Source organism: Mustelus asterias, chromosome 18, assembly GCF_964213995.1.
Source record: "Mustelus asterias chromosome 18, sMusAst1.hap1.1, whole genome shotgun sequence".
NCBI classification, from domain to species: Eukaryota; Metazoa; Chordata; class Chondrichthyes; order Carcharhiniformes; family Triakidae; genus Mustelus; species Mustelus asterias.
Window position 1 is genome coordinate 90,684,971 of NC_135818.1, and position 17,695 is coordinate 90,702,665.

The 17,695-nt window shown below is 44.8% G+C and overlaps 1 protein-coding gene across 1 annotated transcript in view; it reads left to right on the forward strand.

The window, feature by feature from the left end:
* Window positions 1-17,695, forward strand: part of tmem63c (transmembrane protein 63C) — a 161,320-nt gene that overhangs the window by 35,483 nt on the left and 108,142 nt on the right. Inside the window, exons 6-11 of the mRNA XM_078233152.1 lie at window positions 3,198-3,277; window positions 5,970-6,057; window positions 9,490-9,527; window positions 10,533-10,675; window positions 17,297-17,348; window positions 17,583-17,691. Of these exons, the coding sequence (XP_078089278.1) occupies window positions 3,198-3,277; window positions 5,970-6,057; window positions 9,490-9,527; window positions 10,533-10,675; window positions 17,297-17,348; window positions 17,583-17,691 (510 nt within the window). The remainder of the gene's footprint in view (window positions 1-3,197; window positions 3,278-5,969; window positions 6,058-9,489; window positions 9,528-10,532; window positions 10,676-17,296; window positions 17,349-17,582; window positions 17,692-17,695) is intronic.

The window sequence follows — 17,695 nt, forward strand, 5'->3', positions numbered from 1 at the left end:
TTCGTCCATGAACCTATCTACGGATCTCTTAAACGCCCCCAAACTAGGCGCATTTACTACTGATGCTGGCAGGGCATTCCAATCCCTCACCACCCTCTGGGTAAAGAACCTACCCCTGACATCGGTTCTATAACTACCCCCCCTCAATTTAAAGCCATGCCCCCTCGTGCTGGATTTCTCCATCAGAGGAAAAAGGCTATCACTATCCACCCTATCTAAACCTCTAATCATCTTATATGTTTCAATAAGATCCCCTCTTAGCCGCCGCCTTTCCAGCGAAAACAATCCCAAATCCCTCAGCCAGGTGTTCCTTTTCTTCTCCTTCACTGAAAGGGAACAGGTTGGACAGGGGAATAAGGTGTTCCTTTTCTTCTCCTTCACTGAAAGGGAACAGGTTGGACAGGGGAATAAGGTGTTCCTTTTCTTCTCCTTCACTGAAAGGGAACAGGTTGGACAGGGGAATAAGGTGTTCCTTTTCTTCTCCTTCACTGAAAGGGAACAGGTTGGACAGGGGAATAAGGTGTTCCTTTTCTTCTCCTTCACTGAAAGGGACAGGTTGGATAGGGGAAGAAGGTGTTCCTTTTCTTTTGCTTTTTCTCCCTTCTCACCCTTTTACTGTGTGACAGGAAAGGTACCTGGCGAGTGGTGAAGGTCTATTCCAGTCTTAAGGTTTAAAATAGTATACAAATAGGTGATAAAGTTAATAAAATATATATAACAATGGAATGTCATTGATTTAAACACATTAAGGATGGCAGAAGCAGTGGCAGCATGTGGGAGCTCCTGGATGCCACTGTGCAACTGTTATTGTTCTCCATGTAGGTATCAACAAAAGTAGAACTCGAAAGTGGTAAGTCCACTTTAAACACTGTGATTCCAGTGGACCATGACTTTATGCTGCTAGGTGGAAGTTATGGCCCAAAGGATTTTCCCATTTAGGACATAGACCTGGAGAATGTTTTCTCTGAGGGATGTGAGTCTTTGGAATTCTTTCCCTCAAAAACTAGAAGCAGAGGTGGGGATTTTGTGTTGCAGTTTGTGTCGGGCGGGTTTTAGTGGTGCGAACGGACAATATTTTGAGAAGCCCTTAGACGTGTTTCCCATCAATGTAAATTCAGGATGTGATTGTGTCCTCCCCCCAGCGTTCAGTCAGGGATGGTATTATAATACGTTAGCATATCAGTAATGGGTCCATATGCCAGAATCATACCCTCATGCCAAATAAAAGATTCACGGCAGTGTGATGTCAGAATGACATGATCTACAACTGGTTTCAAAAGGTGTGCAGCTGTCAAGCAGAACTCCGAGCAGACTCGGAGGTGAGTGCACACAAGCTGGAGCAGTGCTTGCAGATTTGTCCCACATCTTCAGGTGTGGGCAGACCGATGGGGGGAGGGGGACAAGGGAGAGTGGGAGGGAATGGGGTGAGTGTGGGGGGGAATGGGGAGGGGTCACAAGATACACTGCAGTAACTCACCACAGCTCCTTAGACAGGACCTTCCAAATCCATGGCCCCTACCATCTAGAAGAACAAGGGCAGCAGATACCTGGGAACACCACCACCTGGAGATTCCCCTCCAAGTTTCTCACCATTCTGCCTTGGAAATATATCACCATTCCTTCACTGTCACTGGGTCAAAATCCTGGAACTCCCTCCCTAACAGCACATCAGGGATTGCAGCGGTTCAAGAGGTCAGCTCACCACCACCTCAAGTGCAACTAGGGATGGACATTAAGTGCTGGCCTAGCCAGCAAAGCCTACATCCCATAAATTAATTTTAAAAAATGACCTGTAGGAGAGTTGAAGATGTGTGTGGGAGAGTTAGTGGTGGTGTCCCTTGAGTTGGCATTGAGTGAGATTCCTGTAGATATGTGATGGGTCCGTGAGTTTGAGAGCAATGAGAAGAGTGACTCTGGCAGAATGGAGGAGATCATTCATCCTTTTGCAGCATTGGATGACTGTCCTCTTCTGCAGGGTATTGGCACTGACCACCACTGCAATCGCCTCCTGTGCTGGGTTGGTGACCTTAGTTGCAGGTCTTTGCCCAGAGTGGGTGGAGTACATTGAAGTAGGCACTTGAGGGAAGCTTCTGAAAATTTGGTGCTGAATGTCTCCTGGTCTGGCAGCCAACCTCCCAGTGGCTTCCTCGGACTTTGTGTGCTAGCTGTTGCACTCTTTACATGTGGCACCCAGATCACTGAAGCACTGAGGTGATGGCTGGATAGATAAATCAGAGGCCTCCAGCCAGCGATGAGATGTGGAACCCATGTCTGCAAATCGTTGACTGTACGTGCCACCACTGCTGTTGGCGGGCTCAACACAGTTTTCCACACATGAAACCGGACTTTGCCAATTTCTGAGATGATTCCGTCTGGAGTCTGTGAATATTTTTAAGGCAGAGGTAGATAGAATCTTGTTGAGCAAAGGGGTGAATGGTTATCAGGAATAAGCAGGAATGTAGATTCGAGGTCCCAATCAGATCATCACTGGAAGCCCTTCTAAAACAGTGTAGAGGGAGCTTTACTCTGTATCTAACCCCGTGCTGTACCTGTCCTGGGAGTGTTTGATGGGGACAGTGTAGAGGGAGCTTTACTCTGTATCTAACGCTGTGCTGTACCTGTCCTGGGAGTGTTTGATGGGGACAGTGTAGAGGGAGCTTTACTCTGTATCTAACTCTGTGCTGGCCCTGTACTGGGAGTGTTTGATGGTAGTCATGATGTGGAGATGCCGGCGTTGGACTGGGGTAAACACAGTAAGAAGTCTAACAACATCAGGTTAAAGTCCAACAGGTTTATTTGGTAGCAAAAGCCACTAGCTTTCGGAGCGCTGCCCCTTCGTCAGGTGGGTGGGAGATCACCCACCTGACGAAGGAACAGCCTGTTCCGAAAGCTAGTGGCTTTTGCTACCAAATAAACCTTTTGGACTTTAACCTGGTGTTGTTAGACTTCTTGCTGTGTTTGATGGGGACAGTGTAGAGGGAACTTTACTTTGTATTCAGTCTGTGAATAATTTTAAAATCAGGAAAAAGTCATTTTCACCAGCACAGGTGACTTTGAGCTTGATAAAAAGATTTGAGTCAATTGGGTAAATGTCGGGATCATGGTAGAGTATTGATGCCTGTGTGTTGGAAAAAAAGGCATTACCAGTTGGAGCAGGATGTGAGGAATGTTAATCCACTGTTTCTCTCTCATTGTAGGTGTTGCTGTTCATATTTTCCTGCCTACGGAAAGCAGCTTGGGACTATGGGCGCTTGGCTCTGCTAATGGACAATGACAGGTTCTTCTTGTTTCATTGCTTCTATATAACCATTTCCCTTACCACCAGTTCCATTCCCAGTTCATCCTGTAGCTCCTGAATCAAACTGTTAATGTAATTCTCTGGGGCAATCTTTGTCCCACTCTTTCAAAGTAGCTCTATGTGCTTCTCCTGGGGAGTATAATGGCTTTGTTCTGCAAATGGAACCTCATGAGAAGGATAAGAGAGACTATCCAGACTATCATCAGCTGCACTTTGTGAGAAAAAATATTAGAGGAAATGGCAAGAAGGTATGACTTCTACTTACATGTGAAAACAAAGCCTGGTGTACTGACAAGGGCATCAAACATCGGGTTGCATGTTAGTAGAACGTTAACTATATTCTGTAAAAAGCTAGCTTCTCACACACTGGTACACTGAAGAAAGAGATATTAATACGCATACTTAGACATGGAGACAGACATTCACACACTTGGCTACAGAGAGAGAGAGACTTATGCACATTCTGGTACAAAGAGAGAGACAGATAAAAACACTGGCACAGAGGTACATAGATACAGACTCTGGTACCAGAGATACGCACACTCTTGTACACAGGGACACTGTGATACATTGGAGAGAGATATGCACACTGGTAAAGGTAGTGACTGAAGTATACACACTCTTATACATAAAGAGTGAGAGAGATGGATATACACACTTGGGATTAAGGCTGGTTTTGAGGTTTTTGTTTGCCTATTTGCTCAACAGCTTCACAATCCTGGAAGTCCTTTCCATCCTCTAGTTTGGAAGAACTCAAGGGTCTCCAGCTCCCAGACAAGTTTGTCAATCCCTACCATTTACCCATTGTTCTTATTCTGCAGCTTCAGACTACCTTCCTTAGACGCTGCTATTGGGTTCTTGCCTTCACTTCGCTATGAAGACAAATATTAACATTGAATCCCGAACAATAAACAAATTGTAATCTCAGAAGTAGAGTGAAAGCCATGATGGCAGCCATCTCAACTTCAATAGCAACGATTTTCATAAGAGGCTCCATCTTGGAGCTGACTGCTCACTATGTGTGTTGCAGAATGGTCTTTATGTTCTGTATGAAGCCTTGAAAAAAGTTTGAATTGGACATGGGTTTCCAACTATGATCAAATGCATTTCTGGAGGTTTCATCACATGACTTGCCCAACATTCCAGCCATTAGCCAACATTCTCTGGTAAAGTGCCACTGTGGCCAGTTAGTCACCACATAGAGATCCCTGTTCTAACTGAAATTCTAACCTTATGGTGAATATCCAAGTTGTTAATTGGTGAGATGGTGAGATTGAGTTGCAAGTTTGACAGAACGATGGAATCGTATAGCACAGGAGACCAATCAACTCAGCGAGCCAAGGCAGGTGGATGGATTTAGCCATGATCTGATTGAATGGTGGAACAGGCTGAAGGAGCTGAATGACCTCCTGTTCCGACTTTCCTAACAGTATAGTTGCCATCTTGTGCTCAAAATTCAGCACTACATGGCTCCAGCTCCGCCCCTTTCAACAGCATTGAGTGTTTTGCTGATGCAGAGCTGCATAAACTGGTTCTGAAGCAGAAAGCAGGTGTATTTGTATTTAAGATTGTTCCCTTCTCGACAATATCTCACTGCCTCTTGCGACATTTTAATATCCTGGATACCTAAATTGTATTCTGGTTCCACCCCTTATGCGGCTAAATTAGATTTCAGCGGCGAGATATTTGTCAATACCCCATTTGGCAGGAGTATTTTGGGTGCCTAAGCATCCAATATGGCAGGTAGGCTGTAGGCAGGCGTTCCAAGCTGGTGTGCTACTCCCATATGGGTGTAGGGTCCAGTACAGGTGTCCAGAACTGTGCCTGAAATAGGGGGCCCAATGTCAATTTCAGGACCCTGTCTCACAGTAGGCTGCGCTGGATGCAGGCTGTGCTGAGGCTACTGCATCAAGGTCTACCTGCAGTCTACCTGACCCTCCTTTAATGGGCATTTCATGACCGTCAGATAGGCAGGTTTTTAGAATAATTTGGAATGTGGAGTATTACATAAAATAAAAAGGCCATTTGGCCCAACAAGTTCACGCAAGTGCATTTCTATGTGAGCCTCCTCCCATATTTCCTCCTTTAAATTGACCATAATAACCATCTATTCCCTTCTGAAATGCTTGTCTAGCTTCCTGTGAAGTCATCTATTCTCTTGGATGCAACCGCATGCTGCGGTTGTGAGTTCCACATCCTCACTTGTTTGGGTGAAAAAGTTTCTTCTGAATTCCTGATTGGATTTCTTGGTGACTATCTTATATTAATGGCCTCTAGTTATGCTGTTCCCCACAAGATGAAACATTCTCTCTGTATCTGCTCTATCAACACCTATCACAAATCTAAAAACCTCTGTTAGACCACCCCCTCAGCCTTTTTTTAAGAGAAAAAGAGACACGACCTGTTCATCCTTTCCTGATATGTGTATTTGGTATCATCCTTCCAGTGTCTCAGTGCCCTACCTCTTGCCCATGCCTGTTCCTTCCACGCTGCTGCTCCTTTCCTTCCTCTCCCAGCCTCCTTCACTTCTCCTTCCTTGTCTTCCATTTCTCTTTCCATTCCCCCTTCCCATTCCCTCCCTCATCTGTCCTTTTTATGTTCTCGCTATCTGTGCTTTTGGGAATGTGGTTTTCTGCGATTGTGTTCAAAGCTTTTCCTTTATTTTCTGTAGCCTCACCTCATTATTTTATGGTGAACAGACTGAAAAAGAGAAATCTCCATCTGAAACCAGTCCAACTGAACTGGAGAATAAAGATGTGGTAAGTGAGCAACTGAGAATGCACCAGTGTCTACTGTGTCTCCAGTCCACACACTATCGTTTTGTTAACAGTTTCTTATGTTGAACCGGATTGAGTGTCTTCTGGAAGTTCATATAAATGACAACTATAAAATTCACACTAAACAAGAGTAAAGAGTAAAATACTGTGCATGCTGGATCTGAAATAAAATAGAAAATGTTGGTCACACTCAGCAGGTCAGGCAGCATCTGTGGAGAGAGAAGCAATTAACATTTCGGGTCAATGATCTTCCATCAGAACTGGGAAAAGTTAGAAATGTAACACAGATTTTGAACAGGTGAAATGGAGGATGGTGGGAAATAGAATAAAAGAGAAGGTGTGTGATAGTTTAGAAAACAAGAGAGATTAAATGACAAAAGGATTGGTGATGCAAAGCAAGAGGGAATGGTAATAGGACCAGTAAAGAAACAAAATCTGTGTCTACAGGAAGTGTGAATAACAGAATGGTGAACAGTGCCATCTGAAAGTAGAAAACAAGAAAAGCAAGACTAAAATATACAAAGAAAACAAAATGGAGGCAAATATTCCAGTCTGAAACTGCTGAACTCAATGTTGAACCCAAAAGGCTTTAAAGTTCTCTAGGTGTCGTTCCTCAAGCTTGAGTTGAGCTTTATTGAGGCCAAGGATAGAGAGGTCAGTATGAGAGCAAGGTGAAGAATTTAAATTGCAGAAGACTGGAAGCTTGTGGGCTATGTGATTGAACTGAGGTGTTCCGCAAAGTTGTCATGCAATCTGCTTGGTCTCATGAGTATATAGTAGAACAACGAACGCAGTATACTGAATTGAAAGAAGTACATATCAACTGCTGTTTCTTCTGGAAGGAGTGTTTGGGCCCTTATACAATAAGGAAAGAGGAGGTAAAAGGTCAGATGAACAGACTGATCAAGGTCCTGTCAATCTGGGTGGCAAGTGAATCTTTTGTTTATACAAAGATAGGCATATCAGAAGCACCAGTATGGAATGTTACATTATCTGAACAGATGTGATAGAGATGGAGAAACTCGGAAAATGGAATAGTGTTCTTTCAGGAAGCAGTGTGTGAGAATGTGTAGTCCATGTGGTTGTGGGAGTCACTGGGCTTATCGCAATTATTTGTTCAGACCTAACCCCAGAAAATGGAGATAGAGAAGTTGAGGAAGGGGAGAGGTGGACGGGAATCATGTCAAGGTGAAAGATGGGTGGAAATTGGAAGCAAATTGATGAAGTTTCCAGTTTATGGTGAGATCAGGAAATGATACAGTCATCAATGTACCAGGAAAGAGGCGATGGAGGTCCAAGTCGAAGTAGAACAAGAAATGTTCCATATATATCCCACAAAAAGGCAGGCAGAACTAGGACCCACGTGGGTATCCATATCATTTTTATTATTTGAACCCAGAGAGATGAGTTAAAAGAGAAATTGTTCAAAGAGAGATCAAGTTCAGCAAGGCCGAAGGGAGTGATTTGATTTATTATTGTCACATGTATTAATATACAGTGAAAAATGTTGTTTCTTGCGCGCTATACAGAGAAAGCATACCGTTCATAGAGAAGGAAATGAGAGAATGCAGAATATAGTGTTACAGTCATAGCTAGGGTGTAGAGAAAGATCAACTTAATGTGAGGTAGGTCTATTCAAAAGTCTGACAGCAGCAGGGAAGAAGCTGTTCTTGAGTCGGTTGGTATGTGACCTCAGACTCTTGTATCTTTTTCCCGACGGAAGAGAGAATGTCCGGATTGCATGGTGTCCTTAATTATGCAGGCTGCTTTTCCGAGGCAGCGGGAAGTGTAGACAGAGTCAGTGGATGGGAGGCTGGTTTGCGTGATGGATTGGGCTACATTCACGATCTTTTGTGGTTTCTTGTGGTCTTGGGCAGAGCAGGAGCCATACCAAGCTGTGATACAACCAGAAAGAATGCTTTCTATGGTGCATCTGTAAAAGTTGGTGGGAGTCATAGCTGACATGCCAAATTTCCTTAGTTTTTTGAGAAAGTAGAGGAATTTCTGAGCTTTCTTAACTATAGTGTCGGCATGGGGGGATCAGGACAGGTTGTTGGTGATCTGAACACCTAAAAACCTGAAGCATCTGACCATTTCTACTTCATCCCTGTTAATGTAGATAGGGGCATGTTCTCCACTACGCTTCCTGGAGTCAATGACAATATTGGTTTTGTTCTGATTTTACTGAGTGGTGATGGATGTGGACTGGTTAAACCTCCAATCAAGGAAGAAGTGGAGGGCCTTCAGATCATCCTGATGGGGACTTGAGGTGTAAAGAGATGGGAAACCTAAGGTGATGCAAAGACAATTATGGCCAGGAAATTGAAACTGTTAAATTGATGGAGGGCGTCAGAAAGTCGTGAATGTGGCTGGAGAAAAAATAGAGTCTAGGTAGGAAGAGATCAGTTCAGTGGTGTAGAAACAAGCTGAACTGATGGGTTGCTAGGGAAGTTGTTAGAAGTGGACTGTCCAGGTTTGGGAGACTGAGGTTAATAGAAACCATGGGTGGAAGATTGTCACACGCAATGAAGTCAGTGACAGTTCTGGAAACAATGGCTTAATGTTCATTGGTGGTGTCTCCTAGTTCTTCCAGCTCCATCACATCTGTTCTGATAAAGTAGTCTTTCACACTGGCGCGTCTGATATACTTATTTTTATGGAATCCATAGAATTCCTACAGTGAAGATGGAGGCCCTTTTGGACCATCGGGTCTGAGCAGCTCTCCGAAAGAGCATCTTGCCCACGCAACCCCTCCTCCCCCAAAACTAACCTATTCCCATAACCCCATGCATTTACCATGGCTAATCTACCTAACCTATGCATCTTTCGAACTGTGGGAGGAAACCGGAACACCCGGAGCAAACCCACGCAGACACGGGGAGAATGTGCAAATTCTACACAGAGAGTTACCCATTGCCGGAATTGTACCTGAGTCTCTGGCACTGTGAGGCAGCAGTGCTAACCACCCTCAACCATGCTTCTCCCACTTCCCACACTACAGATCTTGCTCTTTAACCCTCCCATCCATGACCTCACGTTCCACTCCACCAGTGCCTGTATTCAACGGATCATCCTCTGCCATTTCTGCCACCTCCTGTGTGATGCCATCATCAAGCACATCTCCGCCTGTCCTCCCCTTTCAGCTTTCCGAAAGGGCTGTTCTCTTTGGTCGAGGTGGATTATCAGATCACTGAGTGATCTAGGCAAGTGGGCTACCAGATCACCAATCCAGCGAGGTGGGTTACCGGATCCCAACCCGACCAAGTGGGTTACCAGATCACTAAATAACCTGGCCAGGTGGATTATCTAATCAGTGAGTGATCTCACTGCTCATTTTAATTTTCTGATTTGTGATTTTAATTGTAGTGGGTGAATTTGTGATTTTGATTTCTGTTTTTGGTCCTGTGTCTGCAGGGTTTCTGCTCCTGGTTGACCACACTCTATCACATGAGGTAAATTAAACTCTAGAATAAAACAAAAATTCTGCAGATCTGAATTGCTGGAAAAACTCAGCAAGTCTGGCGGCTTCTGTGGCGAGGGAAACTGAGTTCATGTTTCGAGTCTAATATGACTCTTCTTTGAACCTGAAAAACTTTGGAACAATGCCAAAGAAGACTCAAATTTGACTCGACGTTAATTCTGCTTTCCTTTCCACAGATTCTGCCAGACTTGCTGAGTTTTTCCAGAACTTTCTGTTTTATTTTAAGTTAACTTGCAGTTGCTGTCAATGGAAATTGTAATCCGTGATTTTAGTTAAGCAATAATGAGTGCTGGACGCTGTATCCTGCAACCCAGACCCAGTGTCTTGAGCTCTTTATTGCATCCGTTATCCACATACTAGAATATGGAAAGAGAAACATTAGGGAGCTTAAAGGGCATTGGTTCCAGTTCTGGGGAAGATGAGAGTTATTCCACTTCTGAAGAGGGAGACAAACAAAGTGGCAAACAAATGAGTAGGAGATAAAGCATCATCTGAATAGGGACATAGAGTCATACAGCACAGAAAAGGCCCTTTGGCCCATCAAGTCTAGGCTGAGAGGCCCATTGACAGGGACATGAAAAAGAAGCAATCAAACAGCATGTAAAGAATGTGAGAAGAAAAGAGGAAAATATAAATTGTAAAATGAACCAAAGTGATAGTCAGGAGGAATAAATGGGATTCAGAAGGAAAAGAAAGTTGTAAAATTGTAGGAAATTAAATCAAAAATACTAAAAATTCTCAACAGATCTGGCAACAGCTGTGGGAACAGAAACAGGGTTAATGTTTCATGCCTGTGACTTTCATCTTTTTCAACATCCGCTCCCCCTGCCCTTGATGCCGCATAAATGGGGGGGTGGAGGATCCTTAGGATTCTTCATATGGTTCATATGGTGGGTGAGGGGTGAAATATGCCAGGAAAAGGGATGGAGACTGGAGCAGTGTTCACTTTTTACTCACTCAGTGTGTTTGCTTTAAGGGATGATGAGATTCAGTACAAGTGTGGAATCGACGCCATTACCTACCTCTCGTTTCAGCGACACATCCTGGTGCTGCTCACTGTGGTCTGTGTTGTGTCCATTGCCATCGTCCTGCCTGTCAACTTCTCTGGGGACCTACTGGGTAAGGAGCTCTGAGATAGGAAGGCTGACGGCTCTGCCACAGTGGTAAAGGGAGCTCCAGGAGTGTGGAAATGACTTTGGGAGGATGGGAGCGATTAGCACTAGGAAATGGAGTGGAGGGAGGGGGTGTTCGAGGTGGTGTTCTCGTGGTATTATAACTGGACTATAACTGTATTATAACTGGACTATAATTGGACTTGGGTTGGAATCCCACCATGGCATATGGTGAAATTTGAATTAAATAAATCAAGCAAAATCACAAATGGAAGGGTAGAGTGTGGTGGAAATAATTTTTTGAGGTGTGTCTATTTCAATGCCAGGAGTATTGTAGGGAAGGCAGATGAGCTGAAGGCGTGGATAGACACGTGGAAATATGACATTATAGCCATTAGTGAAACTTGGCTACAGGGGGGGGCAGGACTGGCAGCTCAATGTTCCAGGGTTCCAATGTTTCAGGCGGGATAGAGGCAGAGGGATAAAAGGTGGGGGGGTGGCATTGTTGGTCAGGGAAAATGTTACAGCGGTACTCAGGCAGGATAGATTAGGGAGCTTGTCTACAGAGGCCCTATGGGTGGAGCTGAGAAACAGGAAAGGTATGACCACATTAATGGGCTTGTATTATAGACCACCCAATAGTCAGCGAGAACTGGAGGAGCAAATCAGCGGAGAGATAGCTGACAACTGCAAGAAACACAAAGTTGTGATAGTAGGGGATTTTAATTTTCCACATATAGATTGGGACTCGCATACTGTTAAAGGTTTAGACGGGGTAGAGTTTGTAAAATGTGTTCAGGAGAATTTTCTACATCAGTATATAGAGGTGCCAACTAGAGAGGATGCGATATTGGATCTCCTATTGGGAAATGAGTAAGGGCAGGTGATGGATGTGAGTGTGAGGGAACACTTTGGATCCAGTGATCATAATGCCATTAGTTTCAACCTGATCATGGATAAAGATAGATCTGGTCCTCGGGTTGAAGTTCTGAACTGGAAAAAGGCCAAATTTGATGAAATGAGAAGGGATCTGGGAAGTGTGGATTGGCACAGGCTGTTCTCTGGTAAGGATGTAAATGGAAAGTGGGAGGCCTTCAAAGGAGAAATTTTGAGAGTGCAGAGTTTGTATGTTCCTGTCAGGATTAAAGGCAAAGTAAATAGGAATAAGGAACCTTGGTTCTCGAGGGAGATTGTCACACTGATTAAGAGGAAGAGAGAGTTGTATGAAATGTACAGGCAGCAAGGAACAGATCAGATGCTCGAGGAGTATAAAAAGTGCAAGAAGCTACTTAAGAGGGAAATCAGGAGGGCTAAAAGAAGACATGAGGTTGCTTTGGCAGACAGAGTGAAGGAAAATCCAAAGAGCTTCTATAGGTATGTTAGGAGCAAAAGGATAGTGAGGGATAAAATTGGTCCTCTTGAAGACCAGAGTGGTAGACTGTGTATGGAACCAAAAGAGATGGGGGAGATACTAAATGGTTTTTTTGCATCTGTATTTACTGAGGAAACGGGCATGGAGTCTATGGAAATAGGGCAAACTGGTAGGGAGGCCATGGAACCTTTACAGATTAAAGGGGAGGAGGTGCTCGCTGTCTTGAGGCAAATCAGAGTGGATAAATCCCCAGGACCGGACAGGGTATTCCCACGGACCTTGAGAGAAGCTAGTGTTGAACTTGCAGGGGCCCTGGCAGACATATTTAAAATGTCAGTATTCACGGGGGAGGTGCCGGATGATTGGAGGGTGGCTCATGTTGTTCCGTTGTTTAAAAAAGGTTCCAAAAGAAATCCGGGAAATTATCGGCCAGTAAGTTTGACGTCGGTGTTGGGCAAGTTATTGGAAGGTGTGATAAGGGATAGGATCTACAAATATTTGGATAGACAGGGACTTATTAGGGAGAGTCAACATGGCTTTGTGCGTGGTAGGTCATGTTTGACCAATCTATTAGAGTTTTTCGAGGAGGTTACCAGGAAAGTGGATGAAGGGAAGGCGGTGGATGTTGTCTACCTGGATTTCAGCAAGGCCTTTGACAAGGTCCCTCATGGGAGGTTAGTTAGGAAGGTTCAGTCGCTGGGTATACATGGGGAGGTAGTAAATTGGATAAGACACTGGCTCAATGGAAGAAGCCAGAGAGTGGTTGTGGAGGATTGCTTCTCTGAGTGGAGGCCTGTGACTAGTGGTGTGCCGCAGGGATCGGTGTTGGGTCCATTGTTGTTTGTCATCTATATCAATGATCTGGATGATAATGTGGTAAATTGGATCAGCAAGTTTGCTGATGATACAAAGATTGGAGGTGTAGTGGACAGTGAGAAAGGTTTTCAAAGCTTGCAGTGGGATTTGGACCAACTAGAAAAATGGGCTGAAAAATGGCAAATGGAATTTAACGCAGACAAGTGTGAGATATTGCACTTTGGAAGGACAAACCAAAGAAGAACGTACAGGGTAAATGGTAGGACTCTGAAGAGTGCAGTTGAACAGAGGGATCTGGGAATACAGGTACAGAGTTCCCTAAAAGTGACGTCACAGGTGGATAGGGTCGTAAAGAGTGCCTTTGGTACATTGGCCTTTATAAATCGGAGTATCGAGTATAAAAGTTGGAGTGTTACGGTAAGGTTATATAAGGCATTGGTGAGGCCGAATTTGGAGTATTGTGTACAGTTTTGGTCACCTAGTTACAGGAAGGATGTAAATAAGATTGAAAGAGTGCAGAGAAGGTTCACAAGGATGTTGCCGGGAGTTGAGAAGCTGAGTTACAGAGAGAGATTGAATAGGTTGAGACTTTATTCCCTGGAGCGTAGAAGATTGAGGGGAGATTTGATAGAGGTGTATAAGATTTTGATGGGTATAGATAGAGTGAATGCAAGCAGGTTTTTTCCGCTGAGGCTAGGGGAGAAAAAAACCAGAGGGCATGGGTTAAGGGTGAAAGGAGAAAAGTTTAAAGGGAATATTAGGGGGGGCTTCTTCACGCAGAGAGTGGTGGGAGTGTGGAATGAGCTGCCGGATAAAGTGGTAAATGCGGGGTCACTTTTAACATTTGAGAAAAACTTGGACGGGTTCATGGGTGAGAGGGGTGTGGAGGGATATGGTCCAAGTGCGGGTCAGTGGGACTAGGCATAAAATGGTTCGGCACAGACAAGAAGGGCCAAAAGGCCTGTTTCTGAGCTGTAATTTTCTATGGTTCTATGGAATTAAAGTCTAATGATCACCATTACACTATTGTTGATTGTTGTTAAAAAACCCATCTGGTTCACTAATGTCCTTTAGGGAAGGAAATCTGCCATCCTTACCTGGTCTGGACTACATGTGGTTCCAGAACCACAGCAATCTGACTCTTAAATGCGCTCTGAAATAGTTACTCCATTTACGGGCAATTAGGGATGGGCAAAATGGAATGGGATGAGGTGGACTTCAGGAAGAGGAATGGGGGAGGGGGGGGAACCTCTGAGACAAAGAGTAGGGGAGAGGTGACTGGGGGAAAAGTTAAAGAGGTGGCTCCAGAATATTGAGTTGGGCAGGTGATGGGAGTCTGGAACACAGAGTAGAGAAAGGGGGGCGCCCAGGAAAAGAAGTGGAAGAGGGGTGGCTGCTGTACAGGAGCTGGGGGGTTCGGCAGCTCCAGGGATAGCGCCGGGGAAGGGACTCAGGGACATTTTGTTTTATTCGTTCATGGGATGTGGGCATCGCTGGCTGGGCTGATACTTAAGTATTCACATGTAGGCCAGACCAGGTAAGGACGGCAGATTTCCTTCCCATAAGGACATTAGTGAACCTGATGGTTTTCACAGCAATCAACAATGGTCGTCAGTAGATTTTTAATTCCAGATGCTTTTTATCGAATTTAAATTTCACCATCTAGCCCAGTGACAATGCCACCGCCTCCGCTACACAGAGTAGGGCCGGGGAAGGGGAGTGGGGGGGGGGGGGGAGCCTCCAGGAGAAGTGGGAGGAGTAAAAGGAATGGTGAGGGGGGCAATTCTATTACAAGGAGTTGGGGAAGGAACACCTCTTGTGACAGTGAGGGGGCCAGAGGGGAGAATCATAGAATCATACAGTGCAGAAGAGGCCCTTCAGCCCATCGAGTCTGCATTGACAGGTGAGAAACATGGAGCATGGGGATGGCGGGTAGTTCAGGGACAGGAAAAGTTGTGGCAGGAAAGACTTGCCTCCTGGAGCTGGAGCACCAGTGTGTGGACAGGCAGAGTGACTGCTGCACAGTCTGGGGGGGTGGGAGGGACAATAACAACTACCTCTAATTACATCAGAAATAGAAGTTACAGTATTTCATTCAGCTCCTTGAGTTTGCTCTGCTATTCAGCCAGATGGTGGTTAAACTTTTACCTTATTACCACTTTGCCACATGATTGGGTATCCATTAATTCCCTTAGTGCCCAAAATTCATTGATCTTAGTCCTGAGTGAGCACCTCTGGATCTCCGGAATAGGAATTTGAAAGGTTAACAATCCTCTGAGTGAAGACATTTATCCTGATCTCAGTGCTAAATGGCTGACCACTGCTAATCTTGATCTATGTTTGTGACCTTAATCATTGGTGTACAAGGCACTGAAGCAGTATATGTCCAAATGCAGCAAGACCTGGACAATATCCAGGCTTGGGCTGACAAGTGGCGAGTAATATTCGTGCTGCATGAGTGCCAGGCAATGACCATCTCCAAGAATAGAGGATCTAACCATCACCCTTTGACATTCAGTGACATAACCATCACTGAAAACGCCACCATCAACATTCTGGAGATTACCATTGACCAAAAACTGAATTGGACCAGAGAGGTTTACAGCATGGAAACAGGCCCTTCGGCCCAGCTTGTCCATGCTGCCCTGTATTTACGATTAAGGTTGTCCCAATTGCCCGCATTTGGCCCATATCACTCTATACCCATCTTATCCATGTAACTGTCTAAATGCTTTTTAAAAGTCAAAATTGTACCCGCCTCTACTACTACCTCTGGCAGCTCGTTCCGGACACTCACCACCCTCTCAGTGAAAAAATTGCCCCTCTGGACCCTTTTGCATCTCTTTCTTCTTACTTTAAACCTATGCTGTCTAGTTTTAGACTCACCTACCTTTGGGAAAAGATGTTGACTATCTAACTTATCTATGCCCCTTGTTATTTTAAAGACCTCTATAAGATCACCCCTCAGCCTTCTACGCTCCAGGAAAAAAAGTCCCAGTCTATCCAACCTCTCCTTATAACCCAAACCATCAAGTCCCGGTAGCATCCTAGTAAATCTTTTCTGCGCTCTTTCTAATTTAATGATATCCTTTCTAGTTTAATGATATCCTTTCCATAATAGGGTGACCTGAACTGTACACAGTATTCCAAGTGTGGCCTTACCAATGTCTTGCACAACTTCAACAAGACTCCTGTTTTCAATGTTCTGACCAATGAAACCAAGCATGCTGAATGCCTTCTTCACCACTCTGTCCACCTGTGACTCCACTTTCAAGGAGCTATGAACCTGTATCCCTAGATTTCTTTGTTCTATAACTCTCCCCAATGCCCTACCATTATCTGAGTAGGTCCTTCTCCGATTCGATCTACCAAAATACATCACCTCACATTTATCTAAATTAAACTCCATCTGCCATTCGTCAGCCCACTGGCCCAATTGATCAAGATCCCGTTGCAATCCTAGATAACCTTCTTCACTGTCCACTATGCCACCAATCTTGGTGTCATCTGCAAACTTACTAACTATGCCTCCTAAATTCTCATCCAAATCATTAATATAAATAACAAATAACAGTGGACCCAGCACCGATCCCTGAGGCACACCGCTGGTCACAGGCCTCCAACTTGAAAAACCACTCTCTGTCTTCTGTTGTAAATACCATGGCTACAGGAGTGAGCCAGAAGCTAAGAATCCTGCGACAAATAACTCACCTCCTGACTCCCCAAAGCCTGCCCACCACCTACAAGATACAAATCAGGCGTGTGATGGAATACACTCCAATTGCCTGGATGAGTGCAGATCAAACTTGACACCTTCCAAACAAAGCACCCTGTTTGATTGGCACCTCATTCACAAACATTCCCTCTACCCCCGATGCACAGTGGCAATAATGTTCACCATCTGTAAAATGCACCTTAGGAACTCACCAAGCATCTCATATAGCACCTTCCAAATCAATGACCATGACCATCTAGAAGGACAAGGACAGCAGACTGGAAGCTCCCCTCCAAGCCACCCACCATCCTGATTTGGAAATACATCACTGTTCCTTCACTGAAGCTGGGTCAAAATCCTGGAACTCCCTCCCTAACAGCACTGTGGGTGTATCTACGTCAGATGGACTGCAACAGTTCAAGAAAGCAGCTCATTATCATCTGAAGGGCAACTAAGGATGGGCAATAAATGCTGGTCTAGCCAGCAACACACAGGTCCCAAGAATGAATTTTAAAAATTCAAAATTTGTTGCTGACACAAAACTTGGGAACTGTTGGGAGCATTATGGTAAAGTTAAAGAGGACATAAACAGGTTTCTGGAATGGGTGGACATGTGGCAGATGACACTGCTGTCTCCAGAGTTAGCGATGTTGATTCTGTGCTGTGTCTGTGTTTAAGAGCTCTTGCAGCCCTCACTAACTTGTGAATCTTTGCCTTAATTCCAGGTGACAGTCCGCAACACTTTGGCCGCACTACCATTGCAAATGTCCCCGCTGAGTGAGTGAATACTGGCTGGTGGTGGGACACTGATGGACTCTCTTCCAATTTCTCCATCCTTCCCCACAGTGGCATCAGCCCCCCCCCCCCCCCTCCCCCGACTTAGTCCTGCACCCCCTCTGCTCTGTCTAACTCCTCCTCTGCTTCATCCTCCGCCCACTCCTTCATTTCCCTCCCCAAACCCTGCACTCTAGTTCTTCATCTCTTCATGCTCTCATTTCTCTTGTTTTCCAGTGATCGACTGCTCTGGCTACATAGTATATTTGCACTTCTTTACTTCATAGTTACTGTGATCTGCATGGGTCATCACTCTCTGCAGCTGGATTACAAAGACAATGAAAAGGTGA